Source organism: Haplochromis burtoni, unplaced genomic scaffold (assembly GCF_018398535.1).
Source record: "Haplochromis burtoni strain Fernald_Lab_line unplaced genomic scaffold, NCSU_Asbu1 Contig_70, whole genome shotgun sequence".
NCBI lineage: Eukaryota > Metazoa > Chordata > Actinopteri > Cichliformes > Cichlidae > Haplochromis > Haplochromis burtoni.
The window spans coordinates 1,220,244-1,240,659 of NW_024582431.1; the positions used below are offsets into that span (position 1 = coordinate 1,220,244).

Genomic DNA, 20,416 nt, shown 5'->3' on the forward strand with positions numbered 1-20,416 from the left:
ATACATTTTAACAAAATTAAAATACTCGATGAACCGGAAGTAAAACGTTTAAATTGAACGTTGTCCGTCTTTTGACGTTCCTGTATGTATGGTTCCATGCGATCAGGGGTAAGATCCAAAACATTAGAGTTTCAAGCGTTTAAAACAACTTTAAACATGCACTTATGCAGGGAAACTTTAGATTTTTTTAATTTAGTTTATATATATTGAGATAATACTACAATTGTAATAATCTAAATACTGATTTCTTGGCTATTGCTAACGTCAGCTTCAGCTAAAGATAGTCTGCAAACCGTACACTATCTGTCAAGAGTATCCATTGTACAGAGAGTAGTTTTAAAGCAGTAACTGTAAGAAAAATTTATTTTCGTAGTAGGGGTTAAGAAAATTGACACACCAGTCAAATAGCAGTAGTGTAACGCGACAAAGTAATGGGGGACAGATGTCTTCTCACTGGAGTATTAAATGCTACTTTGCATTTCAGAGTGAAGCATTGTACTGTACAAAATCTATGTGAGATTATAATGCTATTAAACTGCTACATAGCTGAAAGTTCATCCTACCAAACCCTTGAGCTTAACCCTTTAAATGTGTCTCACACACCAATGCATCATTAAGATCTCTTTAACAAAAAGTTCTGACCAGAATAAGATTTAAAATTTCTGCATCCTGTTATATGAGCCAATATTTGTTTTCTTTCAGACACATGAAATCTGAATAGATTTCCCTAACATTTTTGTGTAGTTATGTGCAGTATACACTCTGCCTGACTGTAAAGGGTTGTTGTTTGTGGGATTCCAAACAAGTGTGCTGTCAACAAGGAAGTTGCAGAGTGCTCTCTGGAGAACAAGCGACACACTATCATCACTCATGAGTGAAGGGTGCTTTTAAAGTGTCTTCTTCTGAAATGATCATTTATTGGCTTTTATAAATGCCAGTACTGATAACTCAGACAGCAGGCTCTGTGAAACTAATTGCTCTAAAATTGCTGTTAAATTCAAAATATTAGAAAATTACTTAAATGTCTCTCATAATTGCAACATTTTTAGATGGGTTATACATTCCACTAAAGGACATGTTAAGGGAACAATAAATTACTTGACATTTCCACACACTAAATTAAGTCCATTTTCTCATGTCAGCAAACTGGACTGAATCACTGTTAAAATTATTTTACTTTACTTTTTTTCCAAATATGTGTTTGTTTCCCAGCTTTAGACTGCAGTGTTATAATTCTCTCTTACGTCACAGGCCACTTGCTCCTCCTATCACCAGAAAAGATGGAGCCTCGTCATGGTATCATGAAAGCTTTTTCTAAAGTCAAAAGGGCAAAAGTGCTACAGGGGAAGGATGCACCCCCACTGAAGAAGACAGTAGATGACTGTGATGTCACAGGTGGTTACAGTGTTTGCACGCATGCGTCCACATTACAGAAAGAGTGATTTTTTTTATTTTTTTTAAATGGAGCACAACATAGAAAAAATATAAATAAGGCTGCATTACATTAAGAGAGAAATGAATACTGTGCCAGAATGCAAAATATTTGTTTACTCGGATTGTTTTAACATTTTCTGCCTCAGGAAACACTTTTAATGGAGTGACGGTGTACCTTCTGCCTGCTGGAATAGGAAATGCCAGATGCCAGATTTTCCAAAGACAAATTCAGCAGAATGGGGGACGAACAGAGAGTTCACTGTGTCCCGGTGTCACTCATGTTGTTGTGGACGACAACGTGGACAGCGAAAGGGCTCTGCGCCTGCTGAAAGTAAATTGTATGCCCTCTGGAGTCCAACTGGTAAAATGTACCTGGCTGAGCTTGTGCATTAGTGAGAAACAGCTGCTAGATATAGCCAGCTACAGCCTTCTTTCACCCAAGAGGTTTGTGATCTAAAAATGCTTTCTTTGAAAGTTAAAGGTAAAATTGTACTCCTGCTGCATGAATATCCCAAGATATTCTCACAAACATTAGAAAATGTGTATCGGCTTATTTGTACTTTACATTTACCTCGTTGACAGTAATATATGTTTTAAGCTTTGTATTGTAATGACATTTTATGTTCTATCCACTTAGTGACTCTGAAACAAAGCACGAAGAAATTAAAAAAGAGTCACTAAATATCAAACCTGATGCAGAAACTGTGATCGAGCCAGTGACTGATCAAGAGGAGAACACAGAAATGGTAAACTTCCAGATCATGTTGAAAACATTGTTTTGCAGCTTCTTGGTGCATTTCAGTCTTTCAGTTAGTAATCATTTGGAGCAGTCAGGGGAAAAAGTTTAGACCCCAAACGCAAGAAACAGAAACAGTTATTTAACATTACATCCTGCCCTCAGACAGTCCCAGACAGCAAAGAGGAAGTGCGGGGAGAAGAAGACGGCGTCTCTCAGAGTGATCTGGAAGCTCTCATCACTGGCCAGCATCCCAAAGAGGAGACTCCTGGCCCCAGCCTCTCCCTTGGTCCAGATACTGCTGCTCAGAAGCCAGTATCGGGGAAGTGGGTCTGTGCCCAGTCCTCTCAGTCCAAAAGTAATAACTTCAACAAGCACATCACAGACAAACTTGAATTGCTGGCCAAGGCCTACACGCATCAGGGGGACAAGTGGAGGGCGCTGGGCTACTCCAAGGCTGTCAACGCACTGAAAAGCTACCATAAACCCGTTACATCATATCAGGTAGCCTTACCCAGATACTTTAAATGCAATGTTTAGATTGCTGATTACCTGCATATGTCATTGTGTACTGTAAGTTTTATCTTCTGTGATAATACAAGGACTGTCTGGCTTTTTTTTTTTTTTTAATTACATTTTTTCCCATTGGTCTCAGGAAGCTTGTCAGATCCCAGGAATAGGAAAACGCATGGCTGACAAAATTGAAGAGATTATGGAGAGCGGTCATTTGCGGAAGCTTGATCACATCGGTGAGGCTGTGCCAGTGCTGGAGCTTTTCATGAACATCTGGGGTGCTGGGACTAAGACCGCACAACTGTGGTACCAACAGGTGAAAACTCACATATTAGTATAGGAGATTGAAGTACAAAGATTGTACCCCGCACAAAAAGTTGTTAGTGAATTATGTTGTCTGTGTCTTTTCTGTCTTACAATATGTTTTACAACACAGTGATATGATATTGACTTCTATTTCATGAAATATAAGGTAACAGAAAGGCGTTTAAGATTGAAATTTTGGGCTATAGCCTGAAAAATGAAACAACCTGACTGATATGGTGCTAAAATTTCTGCCGCACTGGTATTGCTGCACATATTGACTGATTGCAGTGCAGAACTACAGAAGATGTAAGATAATGTAAAAACAGTGTTGCCATTAGACAGTTTGTCTACAAAGAGCTTTGGAATTTATTTTTCAACAACACAGTCATTGCATTTTCTCATAAGTCTGTTAATAAAATAACAAGTTCTGGTGAAAATGTGAGCTACAATATGTATTGTTATACCATTATTGGGTTTTCTAAACTGTAAAATTACTCTATTATGAGATGTCAGTTTTACTACGCCAAAGTTCTTTTAAAAATTCTCCCTGGCTATACTCTGGACTCTGTATAATTAGCAGCTTCAGTCAAATGAAATCCGTATCATTTTACTCCTCCATACGATATTTATTAAAAGTACAGCTGTGACTAGGAATTCAAGTGGGTTCATCCTAAACTCTGATGTAACAGTACAGTGGGTTGAAATTAGTTACGAAGAAATAAGTCATAGATTCAATTGTGAGCTTATTTTCTTTGTGGACATGCTGCTGTGGCACCGAGGTTAACCGTTCTTTCTGGATTCAGCCAGCAATCCACAAATATTAAATAAATGAAGTGATATTTAAATAGGAATAACAGATAGCCTCAAGGACACATCGTATTTAGATCCACTGTCTGATCTAACATGTATTCTGACATTGCCTGTGAGTTTGAAGTTTCTTGTTTATCAAAACAACTGAATGCAACTGTTGTTCACTATCTTGCTTACCGCTAATACGTTTACTAAACTACAGCATTTTGATCTGACTGAGGGGGAAAAAACAGTTGTATCCAGGTGAGACCATGTGATGGCTTATCCGCTTCCATGGCTTCAGCTGGAAGGTGTGCCAGGCTTCAAAATGATATCAGATTTAATGACTCATGAATCAATTTTACCGGAACAAGGTTCCAGGAAACACTGAATCTCAAGCCACTTTCATTCCTGGCTGTGAATGTCTTTAATTTTATTCTAGTTTATTCTAATTTTATTAATAATTAGAATTTTAAAAAATCAGTAAGCAAATGCCAACATAACAGTTTTTTTCTTAAAAATGTCATTTTGCCTTTCAGGGATTTCGTACTTTGGAGGATATCCGTACAAAAGCCCACCTGACAAACACTCAGAAAATAGGACTCAAGCACTACAATGACTTTCTAGACCGAATGCCCAGAGAAGAAGCAGGAGCCATAGAAAAAGTGGTAATGCATCTTCATCTGTCACATTAAGAGCATGTATAATTTAGTGATGATGACTGAAATATCTTTATTTCTTTCACCACTCTAATATGTTTAGTCAAGTTTAAACAGAGTTGAGATATCTGAATAAGATTTGCTTCTTTAACCATCAGAAATGTAGAAAGAGAGTCTGAAGAAGGAAAAAGCTTGTGTCAGCTTTCCTTGACTGCTTGATGATGGAAAAACCAGACTGCCTTTTCACGAAGTAGAGCATCCCAAAGGGGAAAAGTAAATCCTTAAACTTGCTGCATCTTAAGTTAGCCAGATACCTGTTCGCTCCAGAGCGTTAAGTACAACGCTAGTTGTTTTCATATTGTATTACTTAGATTTTCTTTTTCCTACAAAGCTGCCAGATAGAGCGTGCATATTAGATAGATGGCTAAAGCATGTGTGCTCCCTTGAGCTTGTCAAAATTATATGCGATGCCTTAGCAAGGCTACCTCCCAGTATTTGGCTGGGAACAGGTAAAAACTTTCTTTTTTTGCCAGTAAACATACAAAAACAAGCAAATGTGAAAAAAACAACACACAAAAATATCAGCATGCCAATAAGAAGTGGAATGTTTTTGCAGGTAACAGCGTTTGTGCTTTATTAACGTGCAGGTGAGGGATACTGCACAAGCCATCGACCCTGGCCTAGTGGCAATAGCATGTGGCTCCTATCGTCGGGGAAAAGCCACATGTGGAGATGTTGATGTACTTATATCTCACCCTGATGGCAGGTCCCACAGGGGCATTTTTACTAAAGTCTTACAGACACTCCGTGACAGTGGTAAGCATCATTTTTGTTGATGGGAAAAACTTAAGCATGTATTTTATTTATTTATTTATTTATTTTTAATAAAAATCTCTTTATTTCTGACCTGTTTACTTTAAGGGTTTTTAACTGATGACCTGGTGAGCCACGAGGAGAACGGTGAGCAGAAGAAATACATGGGTGTGTGCCGTTTGCTGGGGCATGACCAACGCCATCGCAGGCTGGATATCATCATAGTGCCCTACAATGAGTTTGCTTGTGCTCTGATGTATTTCACTGGTTCGGCACACTTTAACCGTTCAATGAGAGCCTTGGCAAAGACAAAAAGAATGAGCCTATCAGAGCACTCCCTGAACAAAGATGTGGTACGTCAAGGAAGTGTGAAGGTGCATGGTGGCACTCCACTTCCCACACTGACAGAGAAGGATGTTTTTAGCCTTTTGGGCATACCCTACAGAGATCCCCATGAAAGGGACTGGTGATGATTTGACGATTAGCTTATGGTTTTATAGAAAAATAATTATGATGATAAGGAATAATGATTATTGGACTCAAACAATTTTAAGTATATTTTACAGGTCCTTAGATTATACAAGAGCCCTATTTGACTTGAATGCTAATTCATATTTTGCAAATTAAAGAATGGTGGTAGTCCAACCTTATAAAAAGCTAAAGCTTGTTTGTTGCCTGTGTTTAGTTCCAAAATGTCTGTGGCTACTGCACAAAATTGAATATTCTTGTTTGAACCAGGAATGTTTTTGGTGTGAGGTGGCAGTGGTAACTTAAAAGTGTGAAATTTAAACAACAACGGTGATCTAATACTGGCAGAAGAGGTTTTAGAGGCTTGTAAATTCAGAAAAGAAATGTGGGATAAGTGCCACTAAGTGAGTGAAGTGACCTTCAGTTCATGTCAGGAGGATGTTGAATGTTTTAAGTATTTTTTTTTTAAATATTACAGATGATAACAGAATGTAATAAAAGATTACACGACTTGTTTGTCTGTCTTTCTTTCTTTAACATATATATTTATTTGTTTTAGAACTAAGAAGTCCTGGTTAGAGTATTCACTAGTTAAGTGTTGTAGAGTTTTTGAACTTTGTTACAACGTAGAACCTCTCTCCCATCACTTTTATCACTTCAAAAAGGCCAAATAAAGGAAACGACTAACAAAAACACGGACGTTTTTATTTTGCTGTTGAGAAGAACTTGGCTGTTCCGAAGGTATGTTCCCACGAAACTGAGACGTTAACCCAGGATCATAACAACCCCATGCACGGGAGACGCACCGATTAGTGATTGGCCAGACTCTTCCCATCTGGCTGGGACTGTCCAATCGCTGGTCAATCCGCAAAACCAGTTATGATCCACGGCACCGAACGCCCATCACGTTGCGCACATGCAACTTATAGAGGTGACCACGCCACACCCAGCTGACCGAAGCGGAGTGCCTGAGCTAGGGAACGGCTTGTATAACAGCTGTATCAGTCAGTGGCACCGACAGCAACCAGTTGCGTTAGCATCGTTTTTTTGTAATGCCCAGTACGCAAAGGAGGCGGTGCTTACAGCGGCCTCGCAACGCGATACGGGCCGAGAAATACTTAAAGATAGTCGAACACAGTTTATGAAAACAAGTGTTTTGCATGCCTATGTTTCTGTTGTAGTCAGAGCCCCCTTTGGAGGAATGAGAGGCGAATGTTCGGGTCTTAAAATGGGATTGTTTTTGCACGCTGTTGGCTCTGTCACCCCCACCGAGTCCGCAGCAGCCGACACGGTAAGGTTGCTCACTCAAAAACAAGGCTTTCTCAGATAGCTAGCTAGATAGATACCGGGCTAAGGTAGACGACTATCCGAATAGGGAATTTTATTCTGCTTTATAACAAGCTCGCCTAGTCTTTGATACATTTTTAAAAATCTGCTGTCGTTGATATTTGCCTGCTGCAACTCTTACCGTGTTGTCAGGAAATACGTTAGCTGCCTGTTTGCTAGCTAACTTCGGCTGCTAGCTTCGGCAGCTAACGCACCGTTGAAGTAAAAAACACAAAGATCAGTGAGTCAGGGCCTTGGTCTGTTTTCTTTATGATAGGCGGTTGACATTTTAGCCAGAAGTGAGTAGCACGATTAGCAAAAGCAGTTCTTCATGCCTGACTGCTGCCATAGCAGTAAACAGAACAAAATCGTCTGACTTCGATCAAGAGCGGTGTAGTTACCAGCAACATAAAAATAGCTCGTATGAACTTCACTCTGTAATTAATTTGTGTCGAAGAGCTATATATTATTATCACTGTCTTGGCTTCGTGGTAGTCTGCTCCCATTATTTCAGTCTTTGGGCCTTGATGTTTTCCTTTTACAAAAATGAATGTAAAACATTGGGAGTAGCTTCGTGAACAGAACAGAACTGGATTCTTAAGTTTCTTCGTTTTTACGTAAACAGTGATGTACAGTTTTAACACATACAGTATAAAATCGGCAGTGATTTTTTTTTTTTTTAATTACATGAACATACATGAACTGTATATCCTCAATAAGAAGGCTTATTACTCTAAAGGGGGTCAGGGGTGATGTTTTAAATGTATTAGTCCTTGTTCTAGATTACATTAATGGTACTTCCCCCCCCCCCCACTTCTGGAGGCATGCTGTATTAAACCATATTGTTGTATTTTCTGTGACACACAACATATTTGGAAACAAAATTGGCCTTGAACATATGACTTTTCAGTGGTAAGATAAAAACGTAAAGAGAACCCTTGGTGTGTTGGGACGCCAAAGCTGAGGTCTATAATGCATTGCATAGTGTCATGGACACACCAGAAATGCATCTTCACGAGCTTGAACTGAACTGCATTTGGTTGCTGTTCGCTGCAACTTTCAAACAAAGTCCAAAGAGATCTAGATACAAGTGTAGGAGGACATCATTGGGCTGTAAAATCAAAATAAAACTATTCTAGAGACAGCAAAAACTGAAGGAGTGGCCAAATCAACAGTTCATTCTTAAGAAGAAGGAATGCACCAGCCAGCTCAGCAACCCCAGAAGAAATGAAAGACCACAGAAAATGACTAAAGCGGGTGATTGTAGTACTCTTTGTGCTGGCCAGGATATGCCGTTAAAAACATCTAGACATGGAGGAAGGTGTATTATTGTCAAAGTCTACAATCCAGAACATGATGGCCAGATTTGGTTTGACAAGCACCTGTCCAGTAATGAAAAAAGAATAGAAAAAACACTGGAAAGATTAAACCAAGATTAACTTCTACCACAATAATGGGAAGGCAGACGTGGTGAAAGAGGTTCATTATCTGAAACTTACAATATTATCTGTCAAACGGTGTGGAGGCCACTGTCAGCATGTATGGCTGCAAGTGGAGCTGGGTTACTAGTTTTTATTAATGATATCACTGCTGATAGACGTATCATGATGAATTCGGAAGTTTACAACACTATATTCTCAGCTCAGATTCAGTTAAATGCTTTAAAAGTGATCCAAAAGGTCAGTCATCTAAAACATAATGCAAAAGCAACCCAGAAGTTCCCTAAGAGAGAAAAATGGGAAATTCTTTAATGTGCTTTTAGTTACAGAATTTAAAAAAAAAAAAATAGGCAGAGAGAGACACAGACAAGCAACAAGTACTTTTACTCAAGTATTTAAAGTTGTTACTTTGTTTTATTACTTAAGTCTAAAAATGGGGGGAGTATTTATAAAAATGTATTTTCCAAACAATTAATTAAATATTTAAAGTATCCCCACTTTAGTTGTTTTATTTAAAATATACCATGGTGTAAGGCTGTGCGATATGACCAAAATCTCATATCCCGTTATAAGAATTCTATCGTCCTGATAACGATATAAATCACAAAAATGTAACATTTTCTGTAAATTCTGTGAATCTCGGGCAGCTCGACTTGCGGGAAGTGTTTCCAGCTGCGCGTCATGTAGCTGGAGTCGAGTGTTTTAACCGATGCATGAAACGATACATTTTTAGACATAAGTTGTAACGGCCGCCGTTTTCTTTGTGAGTATTTATTACACGGCGTGCTGCGGGGAAAAGCCTGTTCTAACGTTTGAGTCTAAGGTTTATTTTTTAGCACCTGGCGGCTCTTTTTTACTTCTCATCCGTAAATAATCTGCTCTTTCACGTGATTCAGTTTATTTTGAAAAGTCTCAACAGGATCTTGAGCTTTATTGTGAAAGGTTTATGTGGAACATAAACAAGCGGACACGCGATGGTGTTACCGTCGTTGTTGCTAACCACAACGCATAAAAACAGGCGCTTGTCCATCTGTAGTGTGGTTATATTAAATATAAGAGAAAGAGAGAACTTTAAGAAATTAATATAGCCACTACAGTGACCATCAAAACGATGAAAAAATATTGCCGTAAACAGTTTATTTTGCGACACCACGAAACAAACGATAGCGTAAAATGAAACGATAGACGTTTTTATATCGTCATCCAATATATATCGTTATATCGAACAGCCCTACCATGGTGGTATACACATGCAAAATGTATGCAAATGTATTGTTATTTATTTTCAAACAATCCTATGGACCTCTTTGTAGTCTAGGTTTGCCCTATCTTTGATATATCCTGTACTGCTCTAGCCTGTTTCACCAGAGCAAAATACTGCAACTGTCACTGTAAAAATGAGCTTATTGGTATGTTTTGTTTTGTTTTTCAGGACAATGTCAGTTATTAAGTCTTTTTAGAAAGTAAACATGAATGTATTTGTCCCAATTGAGTATTCAGCTTTATATGAAACTTGCTCTGTTTGACAGACTAGTTTTCAAAGCAGTTAAGCCCTGTGGGGATTAAGGCCACCAGCCAAAAACATGTTCGTCAGATATGAAATTGTTCTGTAGAGTACAAGTGGTGCTGGAGCTCTAACTTCTTCAGATTTTTGTTTTTGTGCATCTTGGAAGTAAGTGAAATTGTTTTGGAAACGTATACTCTGTTTCAGAAGTCTGTTTTTGACAGCAGGCTTGACTGGTTTGAAAGTGCCAGCTAATGTTGGTGCTCTGTTGGACTTGTATGTTGTTGATTATTCAAAAAAAATATCTGAAGAAACAATGGTCTGCTGTAATTCTTTTTCCCATTACCTTGTGAGTGATTTGAGCTGCTGTCAGGTAGGAGTCAACTGGATTTGCTTCACATAGTGAGAAGTCTCACCAAGTGAAAGCTACAGTTCACTTGTGTACTTACAAGAAAAGCTGATGAAGGAAATATTTGTTTTTTATTTTCATTGAAATTTAACAGTGTTACAAACAGTCTTCACCCAACTAACAACTCGACAACCAATCACAGAAAGGCTGGCTAGAGCCTAGCAAAGTTTTATTAATCAGGAGCAATGTGACAACATAATGTGAGCACTAAATGTGAAGTTTGAATTTAATGGGCATTCCTGTGTGACCAGAATCGTTAACTCGTTGCTTATGTCCAGTAACACTTCCAGGGAGGGTTTTTTTGTACTCAGTACTGGCAAGAAAAAAGAAGAAAGGGAAAATTATTATCCTACTGGCTTTAATACTTAATTTAGGTTAAATTCTTCACAAGTTTTGACATGTGTAGTGTAATAGATTATGAGTAAGTTCAGCACTTTGGGAGTAAAGTAATTACAGATGACTACTATTATCAATGTAATGTCACATGCTTTATGTCTTTATGTTATCAGTGCACGTGTGTGCAGGTAATTGCTGACAACAGAAGTATAAACTTAGTAGATGCAATAGATGCAGCACAAGATCCCGACTATATGTGCCATGTGCTTTCACACCTCCAAAACTTAATATAGTGATTTCAGGTATATTGTATCGGTTTCATGTTATTATAATAAGTGATTATGTTGATTACCATTTGGCAGCAGTTCATAATAAGAGTTATTCTCTTCATTATACAATGTAAGTTTGAAAAAAGGTCCATTCACATATTAAAATTACAAAAAAAAAAAAGCGAAAAAAAGACTTCCCAGGGTAGTGAAAGACAAAGCTAAAACTTTAAGCTTGACCTGCATGAGCTGTCACTCAGATGTTTTAATGGGTGGTAGGTTGGTATTCATCACTGCTAAAAGTCTGCGATTCTTTGTTTCTTTACTTAACCGTTTAAAGGAGTAGGAGAAACAAAAGGCTAAAAAGGCACATGGTTTGGCTTTTCACTGCTATTTTGACTTAAAGCCTTTTCAAACTGGCCCTAAATCCTGCAGTCCCTCTCAATCATAGGGTAAAGTAAGGGCAGCCTTTGAGACTAGGATCCTTGTCCCCGTCCATCTCTTGCTTTCTTCACACACATAAGCACCCTGAAATGTTTGTTTTGCCTTCCCTTTTTTCAGTAAAATAATTTCCTAACAGTGGAAACACGGTCATCAGGTTTTAAAAACAAAAAAAAACCATCAGCCTCAAAAGCTTAAAAGGTCTTCCCTAGCCATGGGACTCTTCAGAAAGAATTAGCATCAGTAATACCTCTGCACTGTATAAAAGGAGAAGTTTCTGACATGGTAATGTTGCAAAGTGTAGCTTACGCTATATTGGAAGACATCAGATGTAAAGCCAATCATAGATAATCCAGTTTGTAATTTTAGAAATTAACAACCTCTTAAACAGCCAAAACTGTTGTATAAATGTTTTCTCTTGAGGCAAAGCTTTAGCTGCTGTGAACATACTGTTTGTTAACTTGGAGATAAAATTCAGCAACTCTGGTTTACTAAACTCTCCTCCTAAGCTGCCGCACCTTTCTCGGGTGCATTCATAGCATTTACGGTTGCTGCAGGAGTTTTTTGTTATGCATAACCTTCATGACTATGAAAGGGTGCCTTTCTTTGTTGTAGGACAGATTAATAAAAGGGCAGCGAGGTCCTTGCATGCATCGTCTGACTTGCCAAGTTCTACAGGCCTGAGCTAAGTGGATCAACTCTGATTGTGCAGTCAAGACTTAAGAAAGAACTGCTGCCTTGTATCTCCAGTAACAGTGTCTGATTGTCACCAGCAGATGTTTGAACTGGTCATTTCAGCAAGTTCTCATTAATAAGCTTAATTTATTTTCTGATGCAACAGTAATCTCAGAGACAGTAACCAAATCTGCCTTTAATCTGCAAGTGTGGCATAAGAGAGGTGGATTGTCTCTGTTGATTGCTTGGATTAGAGACAGGGGAATCTCACTAGTCCAGATTCTTTGCTCGCTCACAGTCTCTTAGGGTGACTAAAAAGTAAGAACTGGGAGTGCTCTCAGATGTGTGGGGTTTTTTTTTTTTAGGTCTAGTTAGTGGTAATCACCTGATCTTTTTTTGGCAAAACAGATTAGTTCATGCATGTTCATGTTAAAGACTTAACTATAGTACTTTTTCCTGTTAAACTGTTTTGTAAAATCTTGAAGCCCCCTCCCCATTCATTACCCCATTCTTTGCATGCAGCACTGATGACTGAACACTCAGTGCTGAAGACCCAAACAAACTAGATGGTTATCTCTACTGAATTGCAATAAAAAGCCCAACCCCAAAGGAGCACAGCATATGGTTGAGATTGGCTTGTGAGTCAGTGAAAACAGCTGATGTTATCAAAAAACAAACTTAAGGAACAGAACATCCAGTAATTATTACAGAGAATTAAAGCTGTGGAACTGAATTTTAAAAAATGTCATGTTGATGAAGCCGAAACGGCTGACAGTCCATCAGATTTGAAATCGGGGCTATAATTTTATGTCAGCAGTTTGTTTTGTGCTGATCTGGTGTTTCTTGTGTGACAAATCATTTTTGTGTGTCTGGAGTTTCTTTGATTTTCTTTCGTTCTCTCCCTCCCTCATACTTAACACACTTCTCACCACTCTGCACAACTTATTTTCATGCAGTGGCTCAGCTAGCAGCTCGCTCTCCACTGCTGCTTGGAAATTTCCGTAAAGCAATCCTTGTCCACTGTTTGGGCCTGGATTGGAGTGGGCCGAGGGAGTGTGGGAGGGGTGTGTGTATGGTCTACAAAGACGGCGAGGAAGGCTGTGTGAGAGGGTGAGAGTATGCTTGAGAGCTGTTTGACTTTAATGACCCATGTGGTAGAGGAAACCTGTCTAGGATTTGTGGACCCATGATCATCATGCCTCTCAGTCGGGGACCTGCACTGGTAATCTACAGAGAGATAGAAAATCCAGTTATAGAACTTTGGTTAGCTAATCATTAAGCTAATCTAGAATAACTGATCTACTTGGAAAAGTTTGTAAAGCTGTCTCAAGGTTTTTGATTACAATGCTCTCTCCTTTTTTTTTTTTTTCTATAGTGACCTGTCTTCTCTGTTTATTTCACAATGGAAGTTTTTACAGGTTTGGTAGCAGTCAGCTCACTAACATGTTTTGTAAAGTTAACTGTTGACCACGCTGCTAGTTTGCTATATTGACTGTTAAAACAAGCAACCACGTGCTTGAAGTGGAGACAAGTGCCCTATTTATTTTTGACATTTTCCTCATTCTCATTTGGCCTTAGCTGAAGTTTGAATTTAAATTTCTTTTCTTTTTCACTGTTCTGGGAAGCATACTGGGTGGTTTTTGTGCTGGCTGTGATTCATACATTTACACTTGATATGTGTCTTAAACATTAGTGAAATTCTAGTAGTTTCCAAGCATAAGTGATTACGACATGTTCAGTTCAGAACAAGTATAAATGTATGGCTTCTACATTATCAGCAGTGATATTATTAATATTCACAATGACAAATCAAGGTTAGGTGTGTGTGTAGGTGTGTGTGTGTGTGTTTTGATTTGTTTGTTGTTTGTATTTTGTTTGTTTGTTTTAAATCTTCTGAATTCTTTCTCATATTAAAGTATCAGGATTCTGTATCACCACTTTACTCTAAGAAGATAATATTGGCTGATATCGGATTTAAAGTAGATGTACATGTCATTGTTCTGTTGGCAAGTGAAAATAAGTAATTGATTTTGATATTTCTTTTTTCTTTGTGTCACAAATATGGGGATAATTAACCTATGTCAACCAAATGTTCAGAAAGATTAACAAAACCCCAGATAAGGTGTATGCTTTAGTAAGCTGACTAAAATTGTATTTATATCCATAAGTATGGAGAACTTAAAGAACATAATACTCCTGTCGGTGGCAGTGATGACCATGTTGTTCAAACCAGTTTCATTTTGTAGACTTTTTTTTGTCGTGTTATAGGCTCAGATAATTTTTATTTTGTCTTTGTTATTGGACGTAGCTACTAACAAGTGACTGCATTTCTTTACTTGTTTTGTAGAGCCTGCTGCACTGTGAAGGTGTTAACAACCAGAGCTACATCTGTGAGTCTGGACATTGCTGTGGGGAATCTCAGTGCTGCAGTTACTACTATGAGCTTTGGTGTAAGTCTAATTTTCTTCTTGTGTGTTTGATCCTAATTCTTAAACCTTTCACTCTGTGACAGGCACTAAAAGATAAGGTATGACAAAATCAATCATTGTAATATTAAGCTGATGCATTGTAATAAGGACTGAAAGAGTAATGGGATAAATACACTTAGTACCGAAACAAGACTGGGACACATAAATTGTGATGCTTTTTTGTAAAACAAAAAAAATTGTAGTTTAAGCAACCTTACAAAACAAGATTAGATGTCTCGAAGTGGAGTGTCATCCTCAGAATTAAATTTACATTTTGTTCTTAAACTAAGACTGCCAGCAACAGTGAGCAAACTCTCATGGTCAGATGGAGCAGATCATGTTCACCAGGTTAAAGTATTTATAAGTGGAAAATTTGGGATGCTGGAAAAATTGCTTAATAGAAATAAAGGGCAAGAGGACAGACAAGGATGAAAGGGTGCAACGCTGGCATAATGAGTGAGTCCAGTTATAAAATCTATAGGGCTTGCCCTGTTTCATTAGCAGTTTAACTTGTTTATTATTATTATGTCTAAATGCATATTCAGCATTCATCATCTCAATTCTATTATATTTTAGGCGCACCTGTGTAGTTTTAGTCTTAGCTCTCTGTAGTCAGAGGTCACAGATTTGCAGGAACTCTCTGAGTGCAATGTAATCAACATTGTGATATCATGGCAGGGACTGCTGTTAAGATAAGTAGCAGATACAAGAATATCACCATTAAAAACATAGTGAAGCTTGTGCTTTATTGAGAATTTCCTGTACAGTGTTACACTGGGGAATACTAATGTTTAAATTAAATTGTTGTTGTTTTCTTCACATAAAGATTCTTAATAGGTACTCAAACCTTTTTTTAACCATGGCATGCACTCAGCTGGGTAATAAAAATGGCTTATCAGCTCTCATAAATCTACAAATTATGTAATGGTGAAACTGTTCTTGTTGCTTATCAGCTGGCACTGTTGAAATAACCTAATACTCTAGTGTTTTAGTCAGGTACTTTACCATTGATTCTGCATATCTGTTGAATGTATTGGGTGTTTTAAAGAAGTTGGAGGAACAGCTCAAGGGACAACATTTTTCCATAGGTGTTCATCTGGGTCCCAAACCATATAAGCAAAATCATCTTCTAAACCATTGCAGAGCTACTGCATCAATGTTTTTTCCCTTAATTTGTCACTTGTCTGTATATGCCCTGCTGGAAATGGTGACTACTAATGCAGAGTTGCATTATCTGCCTTAGTGCATTTATGTTTGATAAATTTGAAGTCTTGCCTAGCCGCAGTTACAAAAAGGTTGCCTCAAGGGCAAAAGTGAGGTATAGCAATTGGTGTGGGCTCTCTGTAAAAATAGAGGGAATTATATTACAGCATTAATTATTCACTGAGGACATGATGGGGAGTAAAATGCAGCTTGCCAAAAAATATTGATGTAATGAACTAAGATTCTTCAGTGCCCTGAATAAAAGAAAATGTCTCACGTTACATTCAAGACTGTATTAGCAGGGCTGGGTAATATGAGGAAAATCTAATATCACAATATTTTTTTGGCTATATCACGATATGTTCAAGTAACCTCCAAAAACAAATGTTATTTTCAACTATATAGTGCTTAAAATTGTACCGGTATACTAATTGAAATCTTTTTTTGAAGCCACAAGTTTGCCTGTCTTTTGTTCACTTTTGTCTTTACGCAACATTACTCGACCTCACCTCTCTCCTTCACTGAACACAACTCCCCCTCCTCCCCCATCGCTTCACCTGCAGGCAGCGACAAGATGGACAAGGCAAATCTGCGTTAACGAGTTACTGCGCATCGCCCCGTGCGTGGAGCTGGACGTTGTCAACGTGTTAACGAGCTAACCACGCCAACGCCATGCAGCCCAGAGGGGCTGCACAGCCTAAAATCCTTTCATTCTCTCAAAAGTTGACAGTGCGCCTTATGTATGAATTCTGGTTGTGCTTGATGACCGCGAACCGATTTTATGTGGTACATGGCGCTCAGCAATCTGTCAAAAAATGTTTGAGTACGACTTTGGTAAGCTACGGAGCTGCACCGCTTGATGGATTGTCGAAGCATTACGGCTACTGAGGAGCCTCGCGGAGTGATATGTACTGTGCTTCAACATAATATTACGGTATTGTGTGTGTGTATAAGGACCATAAATGGCACCTGTTCAGAGACATGGTTACGAAGCGGATTTCAAACTCCAGGCTGTCAGTCACGCAGTAGAAGTTGGGAACAGAGCAGCTGTGAAATCTGTCTGTTATTATGCTCGGCGTCTTTTAGTTTACATTTTGACTGCACAATTGTGAGCTCTTTGTTATGCACAAAAACAACATAGTTTTCTTTTATTTATGGAGCATTATTATTTAATAAATGCTCATAATTTATTTTTGAGTAGTTTTTTTTTTCATGTACATCTTTGCTGTATCTTAAAAGTACCTGTGTGACATCTGGGACACAGCTTTGACTAAGAACTCTCTTTTTGTTCTTACTTTATGGCTTTAAAAAAAAATATCGAGATATATATCTTATATCGCCATCCAGCTAAAAAATATCGAGATATGAATTTTGGGTCATATCGCCCAGCCCTAGCACTACACCCTTTTGTGGCAATGGGTTTTATGGCATGTTTTCTAAATTACTGCCTTTTTTCGACATCCTCTTTGTGAAGTCCAAACCACTGCCAGATTATTGATCCAGTGCTGTTTCTCTTTGGAACTAGTTAATCTGACTCCTCTTCAGTTACAGTCTAATTCCTTCACTTGTCTGAAACGCCTGCTGTCGCCATATTTGTTTTTTTTGTTTTTTTTCCCCCATCTGGTAGAATCTAAACACGCATACTCAGCACAGGGTGCCAGGTAAAAAATTTCCAATTTATACTCAGTGGCTATGATAGAGCCATTTTAACCATCGTACATGTAAAAACTTTTCATACATGAAGTATATGTGATATATCACCCACACCTAATCAAAGTCAGCTTTCTTTTATAATTTTTTTTTATGTTGATGTCCTGCAAACCTCAACATTTTGAAATGGATCCAGTTATTAGCACTCATCATACTATGAGGTCAAAACAGAATATTTCAGGCTAAGTAGCCTGAAAGACGTCTATATAGTATGCCTTCCATACTATGTAGAAATTTGGGTGCTGACGTCATACAGCTCTGGTGCCAAAGTGAAAAAGAATGAAAATCTGTCAGTACTCTGTTGTACTGATAAGAAGGAACTCTGATGTTTAAATGGATTTTCATGGTGTAAAGCTTATAATGCAATGCATACATAGTTGTTTATAGTATAGTATAGTATAAGCGTGTAGATGTTTCACTGTGTTGAACTGTTTGATCTGCAATGTTATGTTTGTGTTAGCAGCAGGCACTTGTTACATTACCACATGGATAATGGAGAGCACATTTTTGCCCACTTTGAACTATGTTGTTTTGCTTAATATTAAAAAAGTCACATTGTTTTCACATGTATTAACTAAACTAAATTGCTCTTCCTCTGATTTTAGGGTTTTGGTTGGTGTGGGCAATCATCTTCATTTTAAGCTGCTGCTGTGTATGTCATCATCGCCGCACCAAACACAGACTACAGCAGCAACAACGGCAGCACGAGATCAACCTCATTGCTTACCGTGAAGCACACAACTACCCCTCTGTGCCCTTTTACTTCAGTAAGCTCTGCCACTCGAACATACACCCACATTATATAAATCTTTAAAAAAAAAAAACAACAGCAAGAGAAACAAAACAACAAAATCTGTTGTTGATATTTTTACTATTTATTAACTTTTTTTAAAAAAATTTTATCATAACTGAGCAATTATGTATTTAAGGTTTCATCATTTCATTGGTTTTCATGAACAGTTTCAAGTGAACTAGAGTTGGTTATAGTGGTGAACATAATAAATAAACTCTGCAGTGTTTCTTAGCTCTCTTTAAGGAGATGATGTGTCTTTGTTGTATTTAAAGCAAAAAGCCTAAAATAAAGTAATTACTGTTACTTTATTAATCCTTTAGGATCAATCCAAAAATTGTGAACTAGTTTAAGACTGCTCACAAGAGTTTAAAACAGGCTCAGTTTCCTATTATTTGGTCAACAATCCAAAGTTGTGAGAAATCGGTGAACATGGAATTAAGTCAACTGGTATCAGCTCTAGAATTACAGTAAGAAATGCATTTGAGATTTTTATTCTTAATATTGATGGTTATTAAATGGAACATGAGTACACATACACATCAATACAGTACAGTTAGTACAGTATTTATCATTTGTTCCAAAACTAGAGCTGCAACAATTAATCGAGTGATTCGATAAAAATTTCTCGACACAGATTCTTTGCTTAAGTGTTTCGTTTAACACACAGATCTGTAGCATGCCACTGTCGCAATGGAAACGCGAGACACATTTGCGACTAAAACAGACCTGCAATACAAATATATTTGGGAGCAATGAAAAGTTTGACAACATTAAGCCCACACACAATGATAACACAACGGCAGCAGGGATGATGACACTGGCACAGTTTAACGTGGAGTCGGTACAAAGCAAACAGGTGGAGCCGTTATTAAGACAGTGAGCTCAGGTTGAGTGAAAGAAAATGTGTTTCTAATATCCATAACAGCGGCGCTGTTTACTGGGTAAAAATCTCGGGTTCTTCATCAAAGCACCTGATCAACAAACTCCCAAGGTGATAAGAAGCAAACTTTGTAACTCCCTCCACCGAAGTTTGTTTTATACATAGAAAAATCAGCTGTAACTCAACAGAAGTTTATTGGAAATATGCAGATCAACTGTTAACTTGGTGTGATGCCATGTTTAGAACACACAGGTTGCTGTATAAGTTGACTAACTGTAGCCGTACTATTTTACATTGAAACTAGTGGTGCAATGGATCACGGTTGATCCGAAATCCGAACTGATCCCACTCCACGGTCCGGTACGCACGTGATCCGAAGATTCGAAAAAGAAAAAAAAAAGTATGTGTATGGTGCGTGTGGTCAGTTTGTCACGCGGTAGTTATGGCCAGCGCTAGCGGTCCGAGTAGAGGAGCAACCTGTGTGTTTTAAGCAGCCCTTTGCTGCCCAATCCGACCGGGCTAAAGCTATTACAAAAGCTATTGGGGTGTTTAGCTGCAGACGGGAGGCCGTATTCCGTTGTGCAAAACAAAGGGTTTAAACGGTGATGAACGTGCTTGAGCCACACTATGATATCTCGTTGCGTGTCCACTTCAGTGACAAGATCGTTCCAAGCATGTATGCGCAGGAGAAGTTTTAAGTTATGGCTGAACTGTCCCAGGCATCTTCTGTTGCTCTAACTACAAATGGGTGGACCTCCAGGGCAACGGAAAGCCACGTGACCGCTCGTTATATCACAGCGGAGTGGTAGATACAAAGCCCTGTACTGCCCTATAGATTACATTCAATTAGATGGAACTATATTTATTCCTCGGGTGGGTTCCTCCAGGAAATTCAGTTTCCAGTAGCACAGCACCGACAGAAGTTGCAAAATGTGAGCAGAAATATACCTTTTTAAGGACTTTTTAAGTCTGCTGGTCCTTGACTTTGGGAGAAGCAACCTCTCACTGAACAGACTCGTCTGGTTGTTTATGGCTATGTGCAGAGGATGTAGAGGATGCCCAGCATGGTCCATAATGTCCATATTGCACCTTTAATTTTTTTTTTTTATATGAGTACGTGGAATGAGTCTTCAGCTGAATTTTTTTAATAGGCAAAAAATACTTAAGTAAATGGCGAGTCGAATTTTTGTCTTTTTTTTCTTTCTATTTTTGCTGATCCGAAAATTGATCCGATTTGTGACTTAAAAC

At 38.3% G+C, this 20,416-nt stretch overlaps 2 protein-coding genes across 2 annotated transcripts in view; both read left to right on the forward strand.

Annotated features, from left to right (window-relative positions):
* Positions 1-54: 54 nt before the first annotated feature.
* poll (polymerase (DNA directed), lambda) lies at positions 55-6,230 on the forward strand. Its single transcript, XM_005925022.2, has 9 exons — positions 55-108; positions 1,252-1,395; positions 1,581-1,878; positions 2,072-2,180; positions 2,336-2,674; positions 2,826-2,999; positions 4,318-4,446; positions 5,085-5,253; positions 5,359-6,230. Exons 2-9 carry the CDS (start codon positions 1,281-1,283, stop codon positions 5,718-5,720), a joined length of 1,695 nt encoding a protein of 564 aa, XP_005925084.1. The 5' UTR covers positions 55-108; positions 1,252-1,280; the 3' UTR covers positions 5,721-6,230.
* An 81-nt stretch (positions 6,231-6,311) lies between these two features.
* Positions 6,312-20,416, forward strand: part of wbp1lb (WW domain binding protein 1-like b) — an 18,681-nt gene continuing 4,576 nt past the window's right edge. The window contains exons 1-3 of the mRNA XM_005925018.3: positions 6,312-7,009; positions 14,462-14,564; positions 18,101-18,262. Of these exons, the coding sequence (XP_005925080.2) occupies positions 6,635-7,009; positions 14,462-14,564; positions 18,101-18,262 (640 nt within the window). The 5' untranslated portion in view covers positions 6,312-6,634. The remainder of the gene's footprint in view (positions 7,010-14,461; positions 14,565-18,100; positions 18,263-20,416) is intronic.

What these genes read in the sequence shown, in the direction of transcription:
- poll (XM_005925022.2), top strand. Translation starts at nt 1,281, where the DNA reads ATGGAGCCTCGTCATGGTATCATGAAAGCTTTTTCTAAAGTCAAAAGG. An exon ending in AAGAGGAGAACACAGAAATG is followed by an intron (nt 2,181 to 2,335) that starts GTAAACTTCCAG and finishes TCCTGCCCTCAG; the next exon opens with ACAGTCCCAGACAGCAAAGA. An exon ending in AACCCGTTACATCATATCAG is followed by an intron (nt 2,675 to 2,825) that starts GTAGCCTTACCC and finishes CATTGGTCTCAG; the next exon opens with GAAGCTTGTCAGATCCCAGG.